This window comes from Astatotilapia calliptera, chromosome 1 (assembly GCF_964374335.1).
Source record: "Astatotilapia calliptera chromosome 1, fAstCal68.1, whole genome shotgun sequence".
Taxonomy (NCBI): Eukaryota; Metazoa; Chordata; class Actinopteri; order Cichliformes; family Cichlidae; genus Astatotilapia; species Astatotilapia calliptera.
This window is the reverse complement of record NC_137422.1, coordinates 36,722,697-36,744,629: the sequence shown is the minus strand read 5'-3', so window position 1 is coordinate 36,744,629 and position 21,933 is coordinate 36,722,697. Positions and strand designations below refer to the sequence as shown.

General features: G+C 38.8%; 1 protein-coding gene across 2 annotated transcripts in view; it reads left to right on the top strand.

Annotated features, from left to right (window-relative positions):
* Positions 1 to 21,627, top strand: part of cdh8 (cadherin 8) — a 99,885-nt gene extending 78,258 nt beyond the window's left edge. The window contains exons 7-12 of one of the 2 annotated variants that reach the window (XM_026175553.2): positions 2,931 to 3,178; positions 11,330 to 11,466; positions 14,199 to 14,320; positions 15,057 to 15,174; positions 19,050 to 19,301; positions 19,490 to 21,627. In XM_026175553.2, the coding sequence (XP_026031338.1) occupies positions 2,931 to 3,178; positions 11,330 to 11,466; positions 14,199 to 14,320; positions 15,057 to 15,174; positions 19,050 to 19,301; positions 19,490 to 19,977 (1,365 nt within the window). In that variant the 3' untranslated portion in view covers positions 19,978 to 21,627. Of the gene's footprint in view, positions 1 to 2,930; positions 3,179 to 11,329; positions 11,467 to 14,198; positions 14,321 to 15,056; positions 15,175 to 19,049; positions 19,302 to 19,483 lie in introns of both variants that reach the window. The other variant, XM_026175534.2, reaches the window with a different exon arrangement.
* Positions 21,628 to 21,933: the final 306 nt, after the last annotated feature.

Sequence of the window (21,933 nt, the reverse complement as noted above, 5' to 3'; positions counted from 1 at the left end):
TTTACGAATAAATTCTTTACAAATTCTACCATGTGGATTCATGGATTTTTTTTTTTTCACATTCTGTCTCTCACAGTTGAAGTGTACCTCTGGTGCAAATTACTGACCTCTGTCATCATTTTAAGTGGGGGAACTTGCACAATCGGTGACTGACTAAATACTTTTTTGCCCCACTGTAACAGCCTCTCCTTGTGCCTGTTTCTGCTGGACGTTTCGTCTTTTTAAAAGGGAGTTTTTCCTTCCCACTATCACTAAGTCCTTGCTCATAGAGAGTTGTGTGATTTTTGGGATCTCTTTGTAAGCTTGTTGGATCATAAGCTTGTAATATTAAGTGCCACTGGTGCTATATAAATAAGAAGCAGCTCAGAAAAGTACTTTTAAGCCTGCAATAATCACCATCTTTATAATATGGAATTGGTTTCTCAAAGTTAGACTCATATCATTTTTTTAACCTCAACAAAATTCTAAAATTATATTAACTAAACACCTGCTAAAGCATAGAATAGCCATTTGCTGAAACATAATTTAATTACATATATCTGTGTTAAATTTAAAAAAGCAAAATGAAACCACAGCTTTAATGGGCCAAAATGTTTGCTGAGATGATAATGATATACAGATGAAATGCCATTCCAAAAATAATTCATATTAAAATTTAGGTCTTCCCCATTTCTCCATTTCCATAGAATATTTTTCAAGTGTCCAGCCAAACATTATAAAAGCTCTTACTCTCCACTACCTCTGAATTAAAGCGTAATCCATTGGCTCAAGATCCAGCCACACTCTGTACTTTCTCAGCACAGAAGGCAGGATCAGTGAGAGAGAAAAAGAAGGGATGGCAGAAGAGGGTGGGTGTCAAGTGAGGAGGAGGGTGAGGAGGAAAAGAAGAGGAGGTTAATAATGAGTGTTCCAAAGAGCTCCTCCGACCGTGGAGAGGCCTCAGAGCCTTTGGTCTACTAGTGGCCTGATGACAGAAATGTAGAAGTGTTGAAGTCAGAGCCTCAGGTCACTTCCAGCGTCCCTCCGGCTCTTGCTGGTGTCTCAAAGCTGGGCCCCAAGACACTCCTCCACCCACCTGCACATTCTGGCCCCTGATCTCTCAGCACTGGCCCTCTAGGAGCTCAGGGGCAATTCCTCTTTCGCACTCCTACCTTCTCTAACTGAATACATTTCTCGTTTTGTTCATCTCTCTCTTCCAAGTCCTTCTCTCTCCCCCAAGCCAGCTCTTGTCCCCTCAAGCGGCAAGGCCCAGTTTTGATTTCCCTATAAATCCTGGTTATGGAGCGTGGAAGTGACTTGATCCCATTATTCTAGTAGTATGAGAGCGACCAGAGGTGATTCAGAATGAAATTGTGACAGTCTGGGGTGCCCTCAGAGATGCCAAGAGAGTAAAATTGTTACTATCCTCTTTCTTTGAAATATTAATGATGGGCCATCAATTGAGAAAAAAAAAAAGATTAAATAGATATTCGAGTCACACAATGAGATGTTCCTGTACAAAGTGTTTTTATTTCCCTCTGTAAAATTACTCCTTTCATTGGTAGTCTTCTATAAACACCTGTCTCATTTACGTTCTGTGAGCTGGTTGTGATAGCAGTATGAAAGTGCCAATAATCTACTCTAACTGAAAGCTTTAGCGATGAGATTTCGGTTCTTTCATGTTGATAATGGTTGAAAAATATTTTCAGGTTATATAACTCTGAAAATTGCACAGTGACTAATTGATGTGTTGTGATGTTGAAATAAATTCTGGCCAAATAAAATGGCTTGCTAGAATATACGAATAGCTTAGACATTATCATAGGCAGTCACAATCTCTTCAAAAATAATGTCTGTGTGCAATATGAATATGCTTAGAGCCGGTTAAAGCAAGTGTCGTTAAGAGTACGGTAAGTTTTTACACGCTGAGACTTTGAGTGTGATTTGCTGGTCTTGGCACCGATGCTGCCAGGGGTTTGGGGACACGTAAAAAACAAATATATTGGTTCTCGCCACTTTAATGCTAGATAAATAGTTTTTTTTTTTTGATATTGTGTGTGATTGATGAGATATGTGCGAGCCATGTTATTTACATTTTAACAATTTAATGATAACATTATTAGATTTTTGATTGATTGATTGGTACCTTACACCAAATACATTATTATTAATTATAATAATATTATTAATTTTAACAGATTTTTTAAAATAATGTATTATTATAAAATTATTTAATTATTTAAAATTTTACATTTAGGAACATTAATAATAATGTTGTAGCCACAGCTGTCCTGGGACAGACTGACAGAGCGACGCTGCCATATCGCGCTATCGGTCCCTCTGGCCATCACCAGTAGGCGGTAGGTGAAGCGTCTTGCCCAAGGAACCGGCAACCGGCAACCTTCCGGTTACATGACGAACTGCCAACTCTTTGAGCCACGATCACCCCATTAGAGAAATATACCTAATTATCAAACATAAAAAGTTGTAGTAAACACTTTTAGACTCTTTTTATGTTTTTATAACCTGGCCGAGTTCGAGGTAATATTAATTGGATTGTATATAGTTAATTAGATTAAAAGGGTAAATGTAGGTTCCCTATACTCCAGCTCCAAAAACACAGGCTCTTACATGTCACCTAATAAAACCCACCATTGTCTTTCATTGGACCCTTACTGCATAGTGAACATCCATACCTTTCAAACACCAGCTGCAATTAAAAAATTTTTTCAAAAGCTTAAAACATTATCTGAATACATAATATAACACCACATGTCTTCATCATATGTCAAGGGTGTTCAGTTTTGCGTTGAATGACAATCAGTATTAAAGTTATCAATGCCGAGGATATACAATCCTTAAACACTTGCACTCCACTCTACTTTTTACCCCTGGACTGGTGCAGGGTTAGTTAATTAAAATAAAACTTCTGTTTCATCTTCTCATTACAGCCTTTAGACTATGAGAGCAAGAGAAACTACACACTCAAAGTTGAAGCTACCAACATCCGCTCAGAACCCAGGAGTAATGGGCCCTTTAAGGACACAGCTACAGTGAAAATTGTGGTTGAAGACTCAGATGAGCCTCCTGTTTTCTCCAAACCTATGTACTTATTAGAAGTGGATGAGAACGCGCCCATCAACAAGATCATAGGCACAGTCACTGCCAGGGACCCGGATGCTACTGGGAGCCCTATCAGGTAAGATGCAGTTAACATTAAGCCTGTGACAGAATTTCCACCTTTGCCTCAAAACTATTTGCTGTTAACTGACCACAGCAGAATGGTAGCAAAATCTGCACACACACACAAAAAGTACGTTGACTTCAAACAGTGGAGAGAAGGTTAACAAAATGAACCTTTTCAGGCTATAATGACTTGTTTTAATAAAATGGTTGACAGTGAGCCATGCAATTAAACCGCCTCATGTCTTTGACCTTTGGAGAATGTGGTAGTGTCTTCTGCAGTGAGGAAGGGACTCAATGATTGTTCTCATTTCCACAAATGTACAGAAAAAAAGTAGATTATGAGTTGAAGGCCGCACAACTTTATCTTTCATTGTATGACCAGGCCTGCTGTACTCTCTTCTAGTGTGACTTAGTCTTGGAAATACCACAAGGGCACCTTGAGGATAGGTTATACAGGCAATTTCTCTCCCTCCATCTTGGCATTTCATTAATTCTCCAGTGACTTGCTGACCGCATTCCCGGGACAACACTCAACAGGTTGTGTGTAATTGCATGGTAGAGAGCAGGCTGGGTTTCATAGATTGGCTGAGGTTATAGAGCAGTGGCCGTTCGTTCTATTTTTTTTTCTTTTCTGGTGTCATCCTCATGTTTAGTGATGAGATTGCCAGGAGGAATTGAACCCCACAGATGCATGTTGCTTCCCTGGTAAATAGAGAAGGATATTTCATATATAATGACATCCTTGGCCTTAAAACTCAGTTTTACGTCACGGTGCTCTTATGTTTTTTAGTGAAAGTCTGTGTTGGGGAGAGTGACAAGGTAGTCTATAAATTAGTGAAATTATATTCTAAGTGTGTGAAAGTCCACTTCATAATTAAATACAATAATCTCATAATTGCATTTTACTCTGAAGTGGGTGTAGCTTTAATAGCTAGTTGTGTTCACATACTTTTGCTATTTGCTCTCTTCAGTGGATCATTATTGAAAGAAAAAGTAATTAAATAATGAATGAGTGTGGCTGCAGATGGCAGAACCCTGCTGACATGATCTCTTTGGCCATTTGTTGCAATGGAACTGTCCACATATCAACACATTCTTGGCACAGTCTTGGCACATTTGAACTATTTTGAACATGAGACAGTGAAAATTGAGTGATTGACTAGATCATTTCTATATTTGCAATTTATATTTATTTCTCTTTCTTTATTAGTTGAACTTATTGCAGAAAAAATCTCTAAGCTCTTAATCACTAATTTAATATTTTGCAGTGAAACGGTTGCATTGCTTCAAGATTATTTTTTTTAATTAAGCTAATTTTAATCTAAAATAGAAAGCAGAAGAAATGGTGACCAGGTCATAGAATGCAGTAAAAAAAAACTTTATGTGCCATTCTTCATGGGAAACAAAATACAAACAAACACCAGGTTGCATTTTGCCAGAACAATTTGCTTTAAACTAGCACATTAAGGTGATCTGTCTGGTGAGATGGAGCAAATTATTGTCATGGGGGTCTCAGTATGTTGCACCACTCTTACTAAAGACCACTGGATTTCACTTCCAGCTCTGGAGTTTGGTGTTAGCATGTATTGTGACTCTGAGCATTTTTCTGAGAAAATAATTCAGTGAGTTTTTGGTCCTTGTAAATATATTGGCTGACAGAAGGTTATAGCTTCATGCCTCATAAGAGATCCCAAGTCTTTTCTACAGTACAGAAAATCTAAACAAAGACTTATCATACAACAAGTCAAACATTGAGTCGTCATTTGGTCTCAAGAATATCATATAAATCATATTTTCTTTCTCAAATGATTTACTTTGTCCAATAAAACCAAATGAAAGCTCAGTGACTCACAATGATAGAAAACTGAACCAAAGTAGAACATTTACACACCACAGAAGCCATGTTTTGAAACTGGAATGATTGATAAACATTAAATGTGCAGTATGCAATTTCTTCACAGTATCCAATTTCTTCTGCTGGGGTCCTCTCAATCAAAATAATAAAATAGATAATTTAATGATGTTTTCAAGTAGTGTGAGAATATTGCCAATTAAAATCTGTCATACCTCAGGCAGAAATCATGTTCATGAACAGGGTAATATATTGGTTTAACACACATTGTGTTTGGTGACACATACACCCACACATTTTTAGTTGGGGCAGCTGAGTGGTCAAAGCAATAAAAAAAGAACTAAAAATGAAAATTGAATGAACTAAATCTTAATGAACATGTTGAACATTGTTGTACAACCAGAAAGTGACAACCATTGTTTCCATGAAAGTCAAAAGTTATATATACAGCATGTTTTAAACAACCTCTCTTGACCAAAGTGCTGTACAAGTTATACAAAATATACACTAAATAGAAACAGTCACTAAATACAAAACAAATATATGCTAAGTAAATATTCATAAATGTGGCTTCAGCCCAACTGTAAGTAGACTGCAATCAAACACACTATTCTTATTGGTGAAAATGTAAGTTAATTTCTTTTTTTTTTGAAAATTCTAAAAGTTCAGGATAATCTAAATTCCAAAGTCACCCTGATTATTTCAAAGTCTAAGCTCATCTTCTCAAAGAAATGGCATTGACACAGAAACCCTCTCTACTTGCAAGATTAGGTTTAAAACGTTTCTTTTTGACAAAGCATATAGTTAGGTCTGGATCACGTGATTCCAAATCTTCCCTTAGTAATGCTGCAATAGGCATAACATGCTGGGGGCCTCCCATGATGCATGGAGTGTTTCTGCTTCAGTCACATTTTTTCACTCATTACGCCCAGTTAATCATTAGTTCTGTCCTGTCTTTTGGCCTGTCTTCTTCCTCTCACCCCAACCACTCGTGACAGATAGCCGCCCCTCCCTGAGTCTGGTTCTGCCAGAAGCTTTTTCCTGTCAAAACAGAGTTTTTCCTTCCCACTGTTGCCAAGTTCTTGCTCATAGGGGCTCATCTTCTTGTTGGTGTTTTCTCTGTATTATTGTAGGGTGTTTATCTTACGATATAAAGTGGCTTGAGGCAACAGTTGTTTTGATTTGGGGCTATCCATCCATTCATATCCGCTTATCAGGCTTGTCACAACTTGTCAGGATGGTGGGTGTGCTGGAGACTGTCCCAGCTGTCTTAGGGCAAGAGGCTGGACAGGTTGCCAGTCTAACACATAGGGACAGACAACCATCCACACTCATATTCACACCTATGGACAATTTAGACTTACCTATTAACCTATCCCCACTAACTGCATGTCTTTAGAATGTGGGAGGAAGCCATAGTACCTGGAAAGAACCCACACAAACACAGGGAGAACATGCAAAATCCACACAGAAAGACCCCAGCCTGATGGTGGAACTGAATTCAGGACCTTCTTGCTGTGAGGCAACAGTGCTGACCACTGTGTTACTGTGCCACTGTGATTTGGGGCAATATAAATAAAACTGAAGTGAATTGAACTGAATCCACAGCAGTCAACTCTGATAACAAATGAGGCTTTATGCCATCCATTGACGATGGCCTATTCAAGTAGATTTTGGTGCTTTCTTTATAACATGAGAAACTGAGAGGTCATCCTTCCATCTTACAGTGAGGTCCAGCTGGCGAGATGTTTTTAGTAAACATGTCCTGACTGCCACACTTCTGGAAAGAGAGGCTTTCTTCTAAGACTGACTTGAACGCCTCAGTCAAAGGTTTGGTGCAGTGTAGAGGAAAAATACTTGGCTGTTGTTCTTGCCTTTGCAGTCTTGTTTACTTTCCTTTGAAACGTAATATTTTCGATTGGTAGGGCTTAATGTTTATTACCTTTGACCCTGTGGAAGTCTGTATATTTGGGGATTACTGCAAGGACCTTATTGTGACCCCACCTGTAACAGCCGTCTCCCAGAGCTTTGAGGCAGCCAGTTAATATATGATTAAAACACTGGTTTAAAATATACACTTTATTAATCTGTGTTTTCCTTTGTTCTTATCTCTCTGTTTTTCTCTTCTTAGTCTCTTAATTTCTTCGGTTTTCTAAAAGAACAGGTTCCTACAAAAGAAAGCTGTCGTTAGTAAAGTCGGATCTATGTCTTTGGAGTGGCAGCAGTAATAGCAGCTTTAGTTAGACGCTCTCCCGCCATCATCTGAACAAGCTCCTGATTCGACCCCTCTGATTAGAATCACTTTCTGTCTTAATCCCCCCCTGCCAGACCAGACCAAACCAGTTTGAGTCAAAACCACTCGAGGCGAGTGCTCTGGTGGGCTGCCATGTCCTCTGCACTCAGGAGACAAACTACCCCTTAGCTGTACTTAATGCATCCAACCAATAACATTTCAGGTGCACTCCATGAAATACTTCCTTAGTACAGCTTTTCTCTGGAGCCTGTGCTCTGTCGTTTTCTACCTGACTGATCACAAATAAAAAGCAATGTGACATCTGGCAGTCACTAAGGTTGTCTGACACAAACTGTTTGATTTCATATAATATGTGTAGTTTATATCGGAAATATTGATACAGTGACAAGCATTGGCAAAAGATTTTAAACATGTTGGATTTTCATCTTTTTGTTCATTCTTGTTTTGTTTTTTTTACTTTTACTTTCACTTTGAAGTAATTTACAGGAGCATAATGAAATTCTAAAGAATGTTTGTTTATGCCGGCTCAATATGTTACGGCACAGCTGACAGCTGGCATACTATGTATGGTAATACAAGTAGTCAAGCAAAGGAGATGGTTTTGAAACAAATGGAAATGTAATGTCACTAAAGAAAACACCTTCTACTTCACAGGGATATTTTCCTATATTTTTAATATTTTGTTATTTATACTATATATTATTTCTAACTCTCAAGCAAATCACCATCTCCATTAAAAGAACTTGGAAATGAAACTAAATAAGATGTTGTGTTCAAACATAAATGGTCAGCATTTAAGAGTCGGGGAAACTAATTTTACCCCTGTGATCCTCCCAGGGGAATAACTGACGTAATAGCAAGCAGGATTATCAGGGGCATTTTGTTTGCTGCCAACAAAAATATATATATATATTCTCAATCTTTTCACCTTATAGTCTTCCAACTTGTACAGGCGCTCAGTCACTCACATTCACACTGTAATGGAGATAAAACCCCAGCCAGTCAGGGGTGTGAAAAAACACAAATGGACATAGAAACCTTTGCATGGCTGCTTAGCCTATAATAGATAACCACAGGTAGACATACATATCTGCAGCACATGTTGTGTAGCATGCTTATATGATATATCGGACACTTCCATAATGATACATCAAACAATTAGCGGTAACAGTTAAGTGGGAGGCATCACTATCATGCCTAGTTTGGCCACAGTAAACCATTCATGTATGTCTTTCATTTTGAAATAAGAGTAATAAGAATTCTTCCATAACGACTAAATAACTTTTTTGAACTTTTAACTCTAACCGATTTGAACTAATGAAAACTTTACAAATGTTTCATTTATTATTATCATAACATTTTCTCTTGGTTTTTCATTGTATTTGAATATTTTAATTCATCGTACTTTATAAAACTCCCTCCAACATTGCCAAAGCCATATGTAAAATTGTTTAATTTAAATTTTTTAGGAAATGCTTCTGTTTTATGTGTACATTTTTTTCCACACACATATAAAATTGGTTATAGAGAAACTGAATTAGAGCCTAATTTTGGGAAAGGAAAAAAACATAATATACTCATTTTATAATAGAATCCTTAGTGTCATCTTAATGATTCATTTTGCACTTTATGAGTAGGCCCACTGCACAGCAATGTGAACAAAAGCAAACTTAACTTTTTTGTTCCTTTAACACATAAAGAATTTTTTTTAATAATATATAATATGTAATTAGGTTTTGTTCCTAGTCTATGTTATTGACTGAAGAAAATTTTGTGACAGAAAAGAGACATCACTGTGCATAGTAAGCATGACCAATGATAGCTAGCATGGCAAAAAGGGGCCATCCTCATAAACTGCAACAGAGAAGTCCCACCCTGGCCACACTGTTTGATAGATGACACTCTGTGAAAAATGCAGTGCATCAAAGTTCTAATTACAAAAAAACAAACAAAAACAGTCTAATTATAGCTTGTAGCTATTTTGCTATTTGAGCTTATGTTCCACTAATGTATGATGATGATGTTTATAGTGATTCTGAATATTTTTGGATGTCAGCTGCAGCACTTATAAAATATTTGGCACAAACAACCTCAACATGATGGATAACTGTTTGACCTAGGCCCGTCCAGAGCCTTGGAAAAAAAAATCTTCTGAAACATAAAGCAAAGCTGAAATGATGTGATAGAAATACACGGACGCGTGAATACATTTGCACCTGTTCTCACATCACACTCGGGAAAGCTGCGAACGTATAATGTTGGAGATCATTTTTTTTATTTGCTTTTAATTCTTTTCACATCACATTGTCAGTTTGAGTGACAGGTGGCAGAACATTTCAGGGTCTGTCTCCTCTCTTCCACGTGAGGCTGTCAGACTTTGACTGGGATCCACTCAGTCTGCAGGAGAGAGGCTGCTCCCAGGTGGGTTGCTGCTGTCTGCCTGTCTTGAAAGTGCTTTGCGTCTGCAGGCCAAGAGAGAAAGAGAAGGAGCGGTGGGGTGTTGGTAGTGGGGGGTGGGGTCCTTATGGACCTCTTCCAGCCTGGCGTCTAGAGGATTTTACACCATTTCATCTCAAAAATGGAAATGTCACGGCTCGGTACATCTCCCCAACAATTGGAATCTGGGCCAGTGGTTTATTTATTTCATTCCCTACCATTCTTGTATAAGCAGCAACCTTCTTCATATAAATAGTTATTGTGACTTTGTCTTTGCCATTTTCTGGTGCTCTTTTTCTGTTTTTTCTTTCCTTTCCTCTGCATTCCTTTCCATTCTGTCTTTTCATTCATTCTCTCACATAAATACTATAGACTCCCTGCCAACAGGTCTACAGTGATAGGGATGAGCAGTTCCAGTGTGAGACAGAATGAGACCCAGGGTGAGGAAGGAGGAGAGACAGGGTGAGCAGTGTGCCTGATGGCCGGGATGTCTGTGTGGGGAAGGGGGTTTGCTCAGAATTGGATAGGGGGATTGGATTAGTAAGAGCTTGTGACCCAGCTGGATAGAAAAGGAAGAAAAAAAAATACTTTTGCAATATTGTGGGTGGGTAGGTGGGGTACTGTGAGGAAACAGAGAGAAAGTAACAGGGACAATGTGTCCTGGAGGTATGGAAACCCTTGTGCTGTGCAGTACATGTAATTAGTTCACGTGAATCACTGCAGCCTTGTGTTTTGGGTGAGTAGGATGTTTATGACAGTCACACATAATGGCAAATGAAATGTGTGAAACCAAAGATGACCCATAATGACAGATTCTTTTTTAGTCAGTTTTGTGTGGGCTTGTCCCAAGAATTGGCGCTGTGCGTGCTGCAACATGAAAGAGCGATTTCACAGCTTCAAGTGGCATCAGAAAATTCTCTTTTATGTGCATTCCAGTGCTTCTGCTTTTTTTTTTATTTTTTGGGGTGGGGAGTTTTATGTGTTGCACTATTTTTTTTTAAACTGGAAGACTATACAAGTCTCAGTCAGTGTGTCACGGGCAGGGTCATAGATTAATTTCAATCTGAAAAAGGACAGCTTGACAAAAATACGTAAATAAAAAATGAATAAAGCATCTCCTTCTACTAGTTTAAAAAGAAAAAAAAATTGCTGAAATCGGACAAGGGTTCTTAATAGGCAGGTCACTGTTTAACTCCTGTAATATTCATTACCTCCCCACCCCCATGCCCCTCTGTTGTTGGTGTTGTATGTGACACAATGCTGTCCTAACTCATTAATGCAAAGCCTTTGGGAGCCATTGAGTATTGACAGATCCCAAACAGGGTTAACAGCACCACATCTCTTACCCTGACATAACATGTACTAATGGTCTTTTTTGCAGGAAGGAGGCATCGCCTAGATGGGGGGGAGGGCTTCTAGGGTGTAATGCCCCCTGCTGTTCATGGGGAGGCAATAATTATCCCTCAGATGATAATTATTGATTTCCAATTGTTTTTAAATGAATATTGATCTACAGGTTTCTCCTGTTAGGCACAACACCCCAAGGATTAGAAAAGATGCTTCAGTGGTGCTGCCGCAACAGTGTTTTGGCTCAAATTTCTGGTGTTTGTTTATCTTGGTAGGTACTTCATTGATCGACACACAGATCTGGAGAGGCAGTTCAACATCAATGTGGACAATGGCAGGATCACGCTGGCCAAACCATTGGACAGAGAGACAGACATGTGGCACAATATTACAGTAACAGCCACAGAAGTCAGTAAGTAACATTTGCTGGCTCTGTTCTCCCCTGCTGTGCACACTGTCCGTAATGATTTACCCCCAAAGCTTTAGAAAATAAAGCTTTGGGTTTTTTTGTTTTTTAATGGGTAACAGCAGAAACACATGTATGCTATCTTACTCCTTTGAACAACTTTATGGGTGTTCTCAGTCAAAGGAATCACTGACCTGCTTCACAAAGTTCTCCATTCAACAGTATAGAGCTGCTTTCTAAACCAGCACTTTTAATCGCTCCAAGAGTATGGCACAAACAATTAGCATTTGAATCCACAGAGGCATTAAATACGTTAATTTGCTGAGTTTTGATTGAATTAAACAGCTCAGTAGTCAATTTGTGAAAGTGCAAGAACATTAAGACGTATCAAATAAACAGTTTTAAAGACATGCTCCAGAGTGGATTGCTCCAACGCCAGCATCCATTACAGATTAGAGAACATCTGCGAACCGCAAAACTCACTGACTATGTAGAAAATCTTGCCGGCAGAGCTACAAACAGCTCCAACCATATGTAAGGCTTTATTTGCATACAGATTGTTTCAGGGGGGCTGTATGTTGTGATAAAGCTTAATGTACCCCTTTAAGCTATTGGAATAGAAATTTACACAGCTTGTAACTTTTTTCTGTCCGATTCGTCTCTTCTATCTCTTCCTCCTCTCTATGTCTCATCATCTATCTGTCGCTTTCTTTCTTTAATCAAAGAAAACACATATTAATTGTCAGAAAATAGAAAGAAAAAAAAGTCCGTACACTGTCACAATGTTTTGGCCATGCGGTAAAGACAAATCCCACCGTCGCAGCAGCCTATTGGAGAAACTGAATGTGTCTCATTTGATAAGCTGGTTCCCTTGTCATGTCGTGCACCCTTACATTGAAAGCACATTTTCATGCCTCTTGGCAAAGTAACTGTGGCTTGAGATAGTGGCATCTCTGAGAACACCTAATAGGAATTTGCCAAAATAAATACAGCAGTTTTGCTATTCTTCACGGATGGGGAGGAGAAGCCGGTGTCTTCTCTGGCGTGAAAAGCAATAGATGTGTTCCCAGTTCTATCCCGATGCCATTTGCCACCCAAACTGAGGAACGTTCTGCTGCCTCGCACCAGTTGACATCTGACTAATCAGATTCTATTCCCTGTCTGCTACTAGGGGGAAATCGCTTGCGAGGGGAGGGCACACTGTCTCCCCTCCCTCTGCTCTAATCCATCTATCACTGTCTATCAGACTGTCAATTTCCACTCACCTCACTGCTTACCTCTTTTTCAATTCATCTCCTGGAAAGGCTGAAGGCCCTGAGTTTCTACTGCGTCTACTGCTTCATTTTAAGGTTTTACTGAAATTATGAAAGAGAAAAAAACCTAATGCTTTTATGCAAATAATTTGGTATTCCATGCTCAGAAATGTATATTAATGTAATCCTCTGTGACAGTGGTTTAATTTCTTCATAGAAATGTGACAGTGTAACTTTTAAAGACAACAGCTGTTGGAATGGCGGGACTTATCCCATTCCAGTGGCTGCCCACTGCTTCACTGAGTGAATGGATCAAATGCAGAGAAAAACAAGTAATTTCCCCATGGGGATCAATAAAGTATCCATTATTATTATTATTATCATTATTATTATTATCCTAGAACATAAGCAGTGAAAGGCAGTCTGGCACTTTTCACGGCACTCAGGATTTCTGCTGCTGCAGCTTCACTCTGTCTGGTATGGCCCGATGTTTTTAGCAGATAAAATCTGAGAACTCTGGGAAAATGCGATCACATATGCTGACTTTATGATGTGGTACCTGGTATACAGCATAAAGTATGTTGTATATAAGCATGTCCTCAGTGTAGCTAATCTGTAAAAATGAAAGGAAATTACAAAAACACACACACGGTTCAAGAAAAATGTAGTGTACGTCTAAAATAACATTGCAAAGCATTCTCTTAAATTGATAATTTTCCAAATCAATAAAAATAATTTAAACAAAAATCACTATTGTCACTGGCCATGGTGACACAACCCTCTTGGGTCCACATTAATAGATAATTGCTTTTAAAGTTGGCATTTGCACCACTGATTAATAAATACACCATTCACAGAGACTCTCGAAAGCGACTGTCAATTACCAGTGATGAATAATTCCAATCAAAATCTAATCTAATTAAACTGCCTTTTATTGTCTTTTTAGACTTCAGTTACCAATGACTCATTAATATGCATGTTTTAACCCTCATGTTTTAAACATTACAGTGTACAGGGGATTTTCAAAAGCACTTTGAATAGAATTTTTTTTCCATTTCTGTTGCCTAGAATCCTGTTTTGCATCGTTGATACTGGCTGAAATTTAGATTGATGTGGCTTATCATCTGTCCTCCCATCAGCCCAGGAAATGAAGGGAGAATAAAGATGGAAAATAAAGGAAATTAAAACTAGGTCACAGAATTTACCTGGGATTTCAAGTATAACATTTTTTCTATCACTGGCTCTTCTTATTTATTAATCTCCACTTTTCCTCTACATCTTTTGATTCCTTATGATTCTATCTATCTATCTATCTATCTATCTATCTATCTATCTATCTATCTATCTATCTATCTATCGATCGATCGATCGATCGATCTATCTATCTATCTATCTATCTATCTATCTATCTATCTATCTATCTATCTATCTATCTATCTATCTATCTATCTATCTATCTATCTATCTATCTATCTATCTAATCAGGAAATCACAGTCAGATATCAAGGGCAGTTGTGGCCATCAGAGTAATGGACATTAACGACAATGCACCCGAATTTGCCACCGAATACGAGGCCTTTTTATGTGAAAATGGAAAGCCTGGACAGGTAAGGAAAGAAGACGCTCATTCATCAAAGCAGTTATCTATCAATTTCTTACTCTCTGTCCTTTTCTTTCTCTTTCTCCTCCTTTGTAATGATTGGCCACAGTGAATTATAGGCTATTTATTTCAGTGGGAAACTACAGAGGTGGGAGTACGGTCTTTTTTCTCCACAAAAGTCCTCCTTCCACACAGTGTGCGCTGAGCAAAGGGGAAATGAGAGCAGTCAGGATTGATCAGAGTGGATCATAATTCAAGACTGTCTTTCATGTCCTCCTCCAGATGGCACAATGCTTCCCCCAGCCAAAAATCGTGGACAAGTACTTAGCATTCTCCTTTTCATCAATCGACCTCATTCACGGGACCTGTGTATATACCATAGGGAGTTTTATTGAAAGGAGGAGAGAGAAAAAAAAGTAAACAGAGAAAAGATGAAACTGTCCTGCCGGGCCTGAATTCTAATTTCCAATAAATCATAAAGACATACAGTGTGATAAGACCTATGATGACAGATTAACAGATAGAGCCAGGAGCCTGAAAGTGTGCCAGACTAGACAGGACCTCATTGATAATAATCTCAAACTCCAGGAATGAATAGGGCACATATTTCATCAGGTATGATCCAGCCACTATTACACTGAGGCAATCTGCGGTGGCAAAAACAGAGTAATGAATAGGCTGCCTCCTCTAATGGCTTTGAGCCCTCCTCTGTAAATCTGCTTTTCTATCTGTTTTCAACACAGGTGATCCAGACTGTCAGTGCGGTGGACAAAGATGACCCAATCCAGGGCCATTACTTTGACTATCGTTTAGTCCCTGAGATGCTAAACAACCCCAATTTTACCATCAAAAACAACCAAGGTGAGAAGCAGGTGACATCAGAGAAAAATAAGTCTTTTGTGGCAGAATGACTGAAGTTTCTGCAAATTTTTTCAATGGCTTTCCAGTCTAATCTCCAACCCGCGGCACGTTAGCCATACTGGAGATGAAATCTGGTGGATCAGTGTAGCTCACAATTAGCAGATGTGAAATTGTCTGGACACCAGCTTCTTTTTACTCCCCAGCGCGTTTTGAGGGAAACTAAATGAATGGGATCCAAATGGCTTTTCCTGGTATTCTTTCAGCTAAATGTAGGGTGACTTCCTAGGAGCTGTTGCAGTGTGGCAGATGGTACTAAATTTATTTGCTAAATACTCTGAATGGTTTATTTGCCATTTTCTCATGTTTTTTATTCCATTCCTCTTCTCTTGCCTTTCCTTCATTACCGACTCTGAACCGACTGTGTTCACCATGAGTTGTGTAATAGTTTCAGCTTGGGGCAGAAAGATCTTCATATGGTACTACCCTTCTGTTCCGATGTGGAAGCTGTAGGCAAAGTTACTGCTACCTCTCTTTGATGCAAGATGAGTTTGTATAAATCAGGTCAAGTGGGCTACCATTTTTTTTATTATAATATTTTTAACAAACCTTGCGCTTCTGAGCAGCACTGGCAGGATATGTGCATAACATCCCAACGTGTTATGAATAAAAGGCTGCATCAGCACAGACTTGCTTCAGATTATTTAGTCTTAACTCTGGATCAACTTCAAAGTTTATAAAACATGCATGCTCCTGAATCCTGTCCTTTTGTGCAGAGGAGATTTATTAGTTTCTTAAGATGATGTAACAGATAAAACCTCCACTAGAAATGATTCACCTCTAAAAGCACAGCTCTGTGTTTGACCAGTGAACAAAAAGCCTCCTCTCTTCCTCAAATGCCTGAAACAAAAGTAAATATGTGTTGTGGTTTGGTTCCATATATTACATACCACACCACAGCAGCCACTTGTCTATGGTAATGTTAATTCTAAACAGAAAAAAGCACCATTGCACCATATTCCTCTGCACTTGAGTGACTATTTCTATCTGAGGCGGCAGCTGTGGGAGACACTTCAGTGAAGAGCGCCGGGCTCCTGTGAGCCTCTGTGTGCTGCTTTTGTTTGTGATGATGAGTCTAATTGTAGGGAATGCACAGTGAAGAGGTTAGGGGTAGCCTGCCATGGGGAAAATGGCGAAGGTTCTGACCAGCTATATAGAAGATACTGAGCGTCCTCACAACTGAGTATTCAGTAGGCGGGATGCAACAGAGCAGGGCTTCCCATCCTTGGTAGCTGAGACAACATACTCACCATGATGCAAAAAATGTAATTCTGCTGATAGACATTATTTTCACACTAACATTTGTATGAGGAAATAACACAATGTTACTTTTACAAATGCAATGTTCAACACATTAGGAATAAAATGTACTGTTGCTAAATTCATTATGCTCAAGGGTTTTACCGCTACAGTTTCTGGTGGCTAATGTCAAATAGTCTTTGACAGGTACTACTTTATCGTCATTAATAGAACAGAATCATCTCCTTTCAATTCTACATCACCTTTTAGCATTATCTTTATACTTGCGACTATTCAGAGTGATCCTTGTTTATTAAAAAAATTAAAGGGTCCATCAAAAATTTAATTCCTACTTGGCAACACTTTTTTTCCTGGGTGCCTCCAATATTTGAGGTTCATCTCTAGGTGCCCTCCTATTTCCATGACCATCAAGATATATTATGAATAAATGTCATACATACATGCACCGTACATGTGTTTATCTGCTTTTGATTGCCAGAGTGCCTGCTGCACACACTCTACATATGCAATCCACACAGTATATCCAAATTTAAACTGCAACCTTGTAATCCAGGACCTAATACAGTTAGACAGACAGTTAGATGCTGAATAATTTTCTCTAAAATTGCTCCTTCACTTTACCTCTACTTTTTTTTAGCATCATTGTGAGCGGGACAAGTAGCACTGTCCAGTAACTGCAACAGTCCATATCGCAGTTACTGGTTATGATACATTGCTGATAAATCGTCTCTTAAAAATTTAAATATAAACAGACTTTTCAAATAAGAGTGTAACTATTCAGACTGCCCAAAGTTTTGTCATTATGCCCCCTCTTTCCTCCTACAACACCAAAGAATTGTGTCTTTCACCCCGACTTGCTGAACCAGCTACAAGACAAAGGTTAGCAAAGGAAAAATGCTTGCTAATGTAATTTTGCAGGCTAATTAGCCAATTAGCTGTACACCGAACAGCTTCAAACTTTACCTGCAAGTGTCAGTCAGTTTAAATATTAATTGTTGTAGTCCTTATTCTTCATCACCACTGCTGAATGAGCCTTTACTGCATGTTAACACAAAATTGTCTCCGGCTCTATAAACAACATTTACTGCTGCATGTTAATTTTGTTAATGTTGTGATGCTGAAAGATTGTCAGTGAAACATGTAGTCTTACACTCAGATTTAAGGAAAGGCTTTTTTAGGGACTAATTATTAGTGTCTGTGATTATACAGCATACAATGACATGCCAATAATGAGGACACAATACAACTGTGACACAAACTGACACCCTAACCATTTTGTATATTTATTTCTAGGCAAATTTGGTCCTACCAATATGACCTCTTTCACTTCTTAGATCCTTTCATGTTAGGTTATAAAACATTTAATTTATGTAGGTTGTGAAACTTCAGAGGCATCGGGAATTTGAAAGTGTTTAGACTGTTGGTGTCACTTTTGCTGTCACTGCTGTCATTTGTAGCCTCCCACATAATACGTTATTTATAGCAAATCTTAATTTAAATAAGGCTTTGCTTTTGTCATAGTGACAATTAATATTTCAATGTACACAGTGTTCATCAGAACGCTAACAGTCAGTAGATGAAACACTGTTCAAGTGGCCTAATATATAAAAGGTAATAAAAACAGCATTGTTGTAAACCTAGTGAGTTCAGTCTGTTTGAAGGTTATGTGCACAGCTGTCTTTCTCTTTGAGTAGAAACTCCGTATGTCGATTGGCAATTCTATTTTTTACCATCAATAGTTGCTAGGAAAATGCAAATCATCTGCATATCAGAACATGCCCCAATGGTTTACTTCACTATAGTTTATACTTCTTACTATGCAGTGCTCAATGATCTAAATAAAAAGGGACATGTCGGTGCTCACAAAGCAGAGTGTATCACTTTGTGGCAGCACTCATAAGAAAATAAATCTGAGCATATGTTCACATCAATTACAGATTGTGCAAAGCAAATAATTCTATCATGAAGTCTTCCATCTTATGATTAAGTTTGCTCTGTCAACACGAATGTTTCAACTTGGCCCTTCTCTCTGTATCACCCTCAAGCTGCGAGGCAAAGGTTAGACTATCAGAAATCTTGTATGTTTTCCATAAGATCAGCAGGAGTAGGTTCTTATGGGACTGCAAGTGTTTGATAATGTGAGGAGGCTAAGGAGTGCCAGCTAATGAGCAGACAGCTTCACAGAAGTGCCATCAAAGAGCAGCTGGCACCTTTCTGGGTCGACATGTGCCATCTTCTTAGCCAGTGTCGCCTGCCGTGGTCCCTTCATTTCCTTCACTTTCAAAGAGGGACGGCGAATTCAGATTCACCTTTCTTCAGAATCCTCAAATTGGACTGTAGAGAAACGAAGGAAGGTGGTTGGAATCTATCTACAGCATTGGAATGTGAGAATGCTAAAAAGCCTAATGGCGATTGATGTGAAATTAGTTTACCCTCATGCTGCACTGATCTTCACACAATTTAATAATAGAACTTCAGTCTGTCACCACCATGAATAATAATGGGTTTTTCTCACGCCCTTGCAAAAATTCATCTCTGGCTTTACATCTCTCTGACAGACAATTCAATCAGTGTCCTAGCCAAGCATGATACCTTCCGACGACAGAAACAGGAGATGTACTTCCTGCCAATCATTGTGACGGACAATGGGAATCCGCCGATGAGCAGCACCAACACCTTGACGATCAGAGTCTGTGGGTGCAGTAAGGATGGCATTGTCCAGTCTTGCAACGTGGAGGCGTATGTCTTACCCATTGGACTTAGTATGGGGGCTTTAATTGCCATCCTTGCCTGCATTATACTACTGCTAGGTGAGGTATCCGTTCTGTTGTGCATCATTCCATTGAAGTGGTTTTAATGGATGTTGTAGACATCATAGATTTTTTTCCTCCATAAAAGATGTACTTGTACTAACACAAAAATCCACTTGACCAATCCTAACCTAGTTTCCCGTGTATTTTTCTACCTATTTTTCAATCTTTCTTTCTGACAGTAATAGTAGTACTATTCGTGACCTTGAGGAGACACAAGAATGAGCCTCTGATTATCAAGGATGACGAAGATGTGAGGGAGAATATTATCCGTTATGATGATGAAGGAGGAGGTGAGGAGGACACCGAAGCATTTGACATTGCCACGCTGCAGAACCCGGATGGCATCAATGGGTACCTGCCACGCAAGGATATCAAGCCTGACCTGCAGTTTATGCCACGGGCAGGTCAACATTCGGGTCCAAATGGTGTGGATGTAGATGAATTCATCAACGTACGGCTCCACGAGGCAGACAATGATCCAACAGCACCACCTTACGACTCCATCCAGATCTATGGATACGAGGGCCGGGGATCCATTGCTGGCTCCCTCAGCTCACTGGAGACAGCGTCATCAGACTCTGACCAGAACTATGACTATCTCAGAGAATGGGGTCCACGCTTCAGAAGACTTGGGGAGCTCTACTCTGTGGGTGAGAGTGACCGTGAGACCTGACCTTTGATTTCTTAAAAACAAACAAACAAAAAAAAAGACTTAAGATTTTTTTTTCTGTCCACATACTTGTGTATTGAACGCTAGGGGGTTTGTTGGCTTTTAGAAACTGGTGTTTAAAAAGAAAAAAAAACAGTTAATAACAAGGGAGGCCACCTTTTTGTAATCTTTTTAGAGTGAGGTATAGCAGTTGTCATCTACTATGTCAAGCGCATTATAATTGTTCAGCCAAACAATGTCTTTATTAGGAGATCTATGATTCTTGTGGAGTGTAACTTAGATTCCGTTGTGGATTGTCTAGCAGTATTTTGGGTGTTAGTCATTTACTGTGACTACCAGTAGCAGAAAAACCCTGGCATTGCTGGTAGTTGCTCAGTGAACAGATATTTGTGGGTTCTCTGAAGCTTGAGCGGACACCATGCTCGATGCTCCATGGACAACAAGCTGGACTACAGAAGGTGGAGAGGGTTTCCTGTCTCCCTAAGCCACGCAGCTGATGGTGATTGCAAGGAACAAGACAATGACAAAGCAATATATGGTCTTCATTACAATGATGAATGTATGTATGATTTGAAAAAAAGCAAAAAGACAAACCAGTATTGGCTTTAAGGTGAATTTGTTATCATTTGATATGTTCTCTGGTGGCCACATTTATAAACTATCTAAAGCCCAGAAAGGCTTGCTTTATACAACTCTTTGTATTTACATGCTACAGGTGTGGGTTGCAAGCGTTACTAGCCTATAAAAGACTGAAGTGAAGACAAAAAAGAGAAATGTAGAAACTCTGAGGCCTTCTTTTTACAGAAGCAACATTAAATACAATTGTAATCTACTGTTTTTGACAAGAGATGTGTTGATTCTTCATTATTGTTCTGAGTTTTTGTATATCTGCTCCTAAGTCTTTTTTTTCTGTGCTGACTATTTGAAGTGAGTGTGTTCAGATTATTTCACATTCAACAGTTTTTTTCTAACCACTCAAACACTATTTCATAACAGCCAAACCATATCATAAACCTATTGCAGTTGATGATGTAGATTAGATTTAAGCAGGCAAACAAGACCTCTAGGTTACTGTAGCAATGCAGATGAATTCATTAATTGGGACTTCAGAAATGGGATCTTTCTGACACATGCTAATTCTGTGTAAAATATATTTCGTAATATATTCCGAGGTGCAGCGTCTGAGCACAATAGTCCAATTGAGAACTAAGTGACTCTTTTTAAACATCAAATCTCATTTAGGAAACACAGATTGTGTTAGCCCAAGAAAAATGAATTTGCAGATCAGGACCATGTGCATATTGTGCTTACACTGTATGATATCAATAAAAAGACTTGTACTGTACATAGAGTTACTGCTAACGTCATTAGCTTTCAATGAGGTGGTAGGTTTTGTCTCTGCACGTTAGCTCTTGCACATTATGAGAATTTCAATGGCACTACAGCTGCGTGCATACTCAGTTTGTACTGATACAGTATTATGGCAGTTCTCGGTAGACTAAACAATATATATGGAATAGTCCTACATGCAGATCATATTTTCTACTGTGCTTTAATGCTTATAAATGTGTATGTTCAATTATTTACTCCCTGTACTGTAATCTAAGATACCCTGTATTGTTTCCTACTTTGTGAAATATATTTTTATAAATATTGCCGAATGAGTGTGCTTTTCTTATACAGGCTAGAGGTCAACACTACAAAACGTTGAAGACAGTGCTACACAGCAAAATCTCCAGTGTTAAATTAACACTAGAGAGTGTCTACATGGGTCCACACCTCTGAGTGTTAAATACAATACTGTTGAGTGTTAAATTAACACTTTTGACAGTGTTATATGTTTAAAAGTAACCTGGTCAGTTTTGAAGATTAACAATGGCTAACACTGAGCAGTGCTGATTTTCTAACACTGGAATATTTCTAACATTTTGAGTTATTTTCCAGTGTTAGAAAATCAGC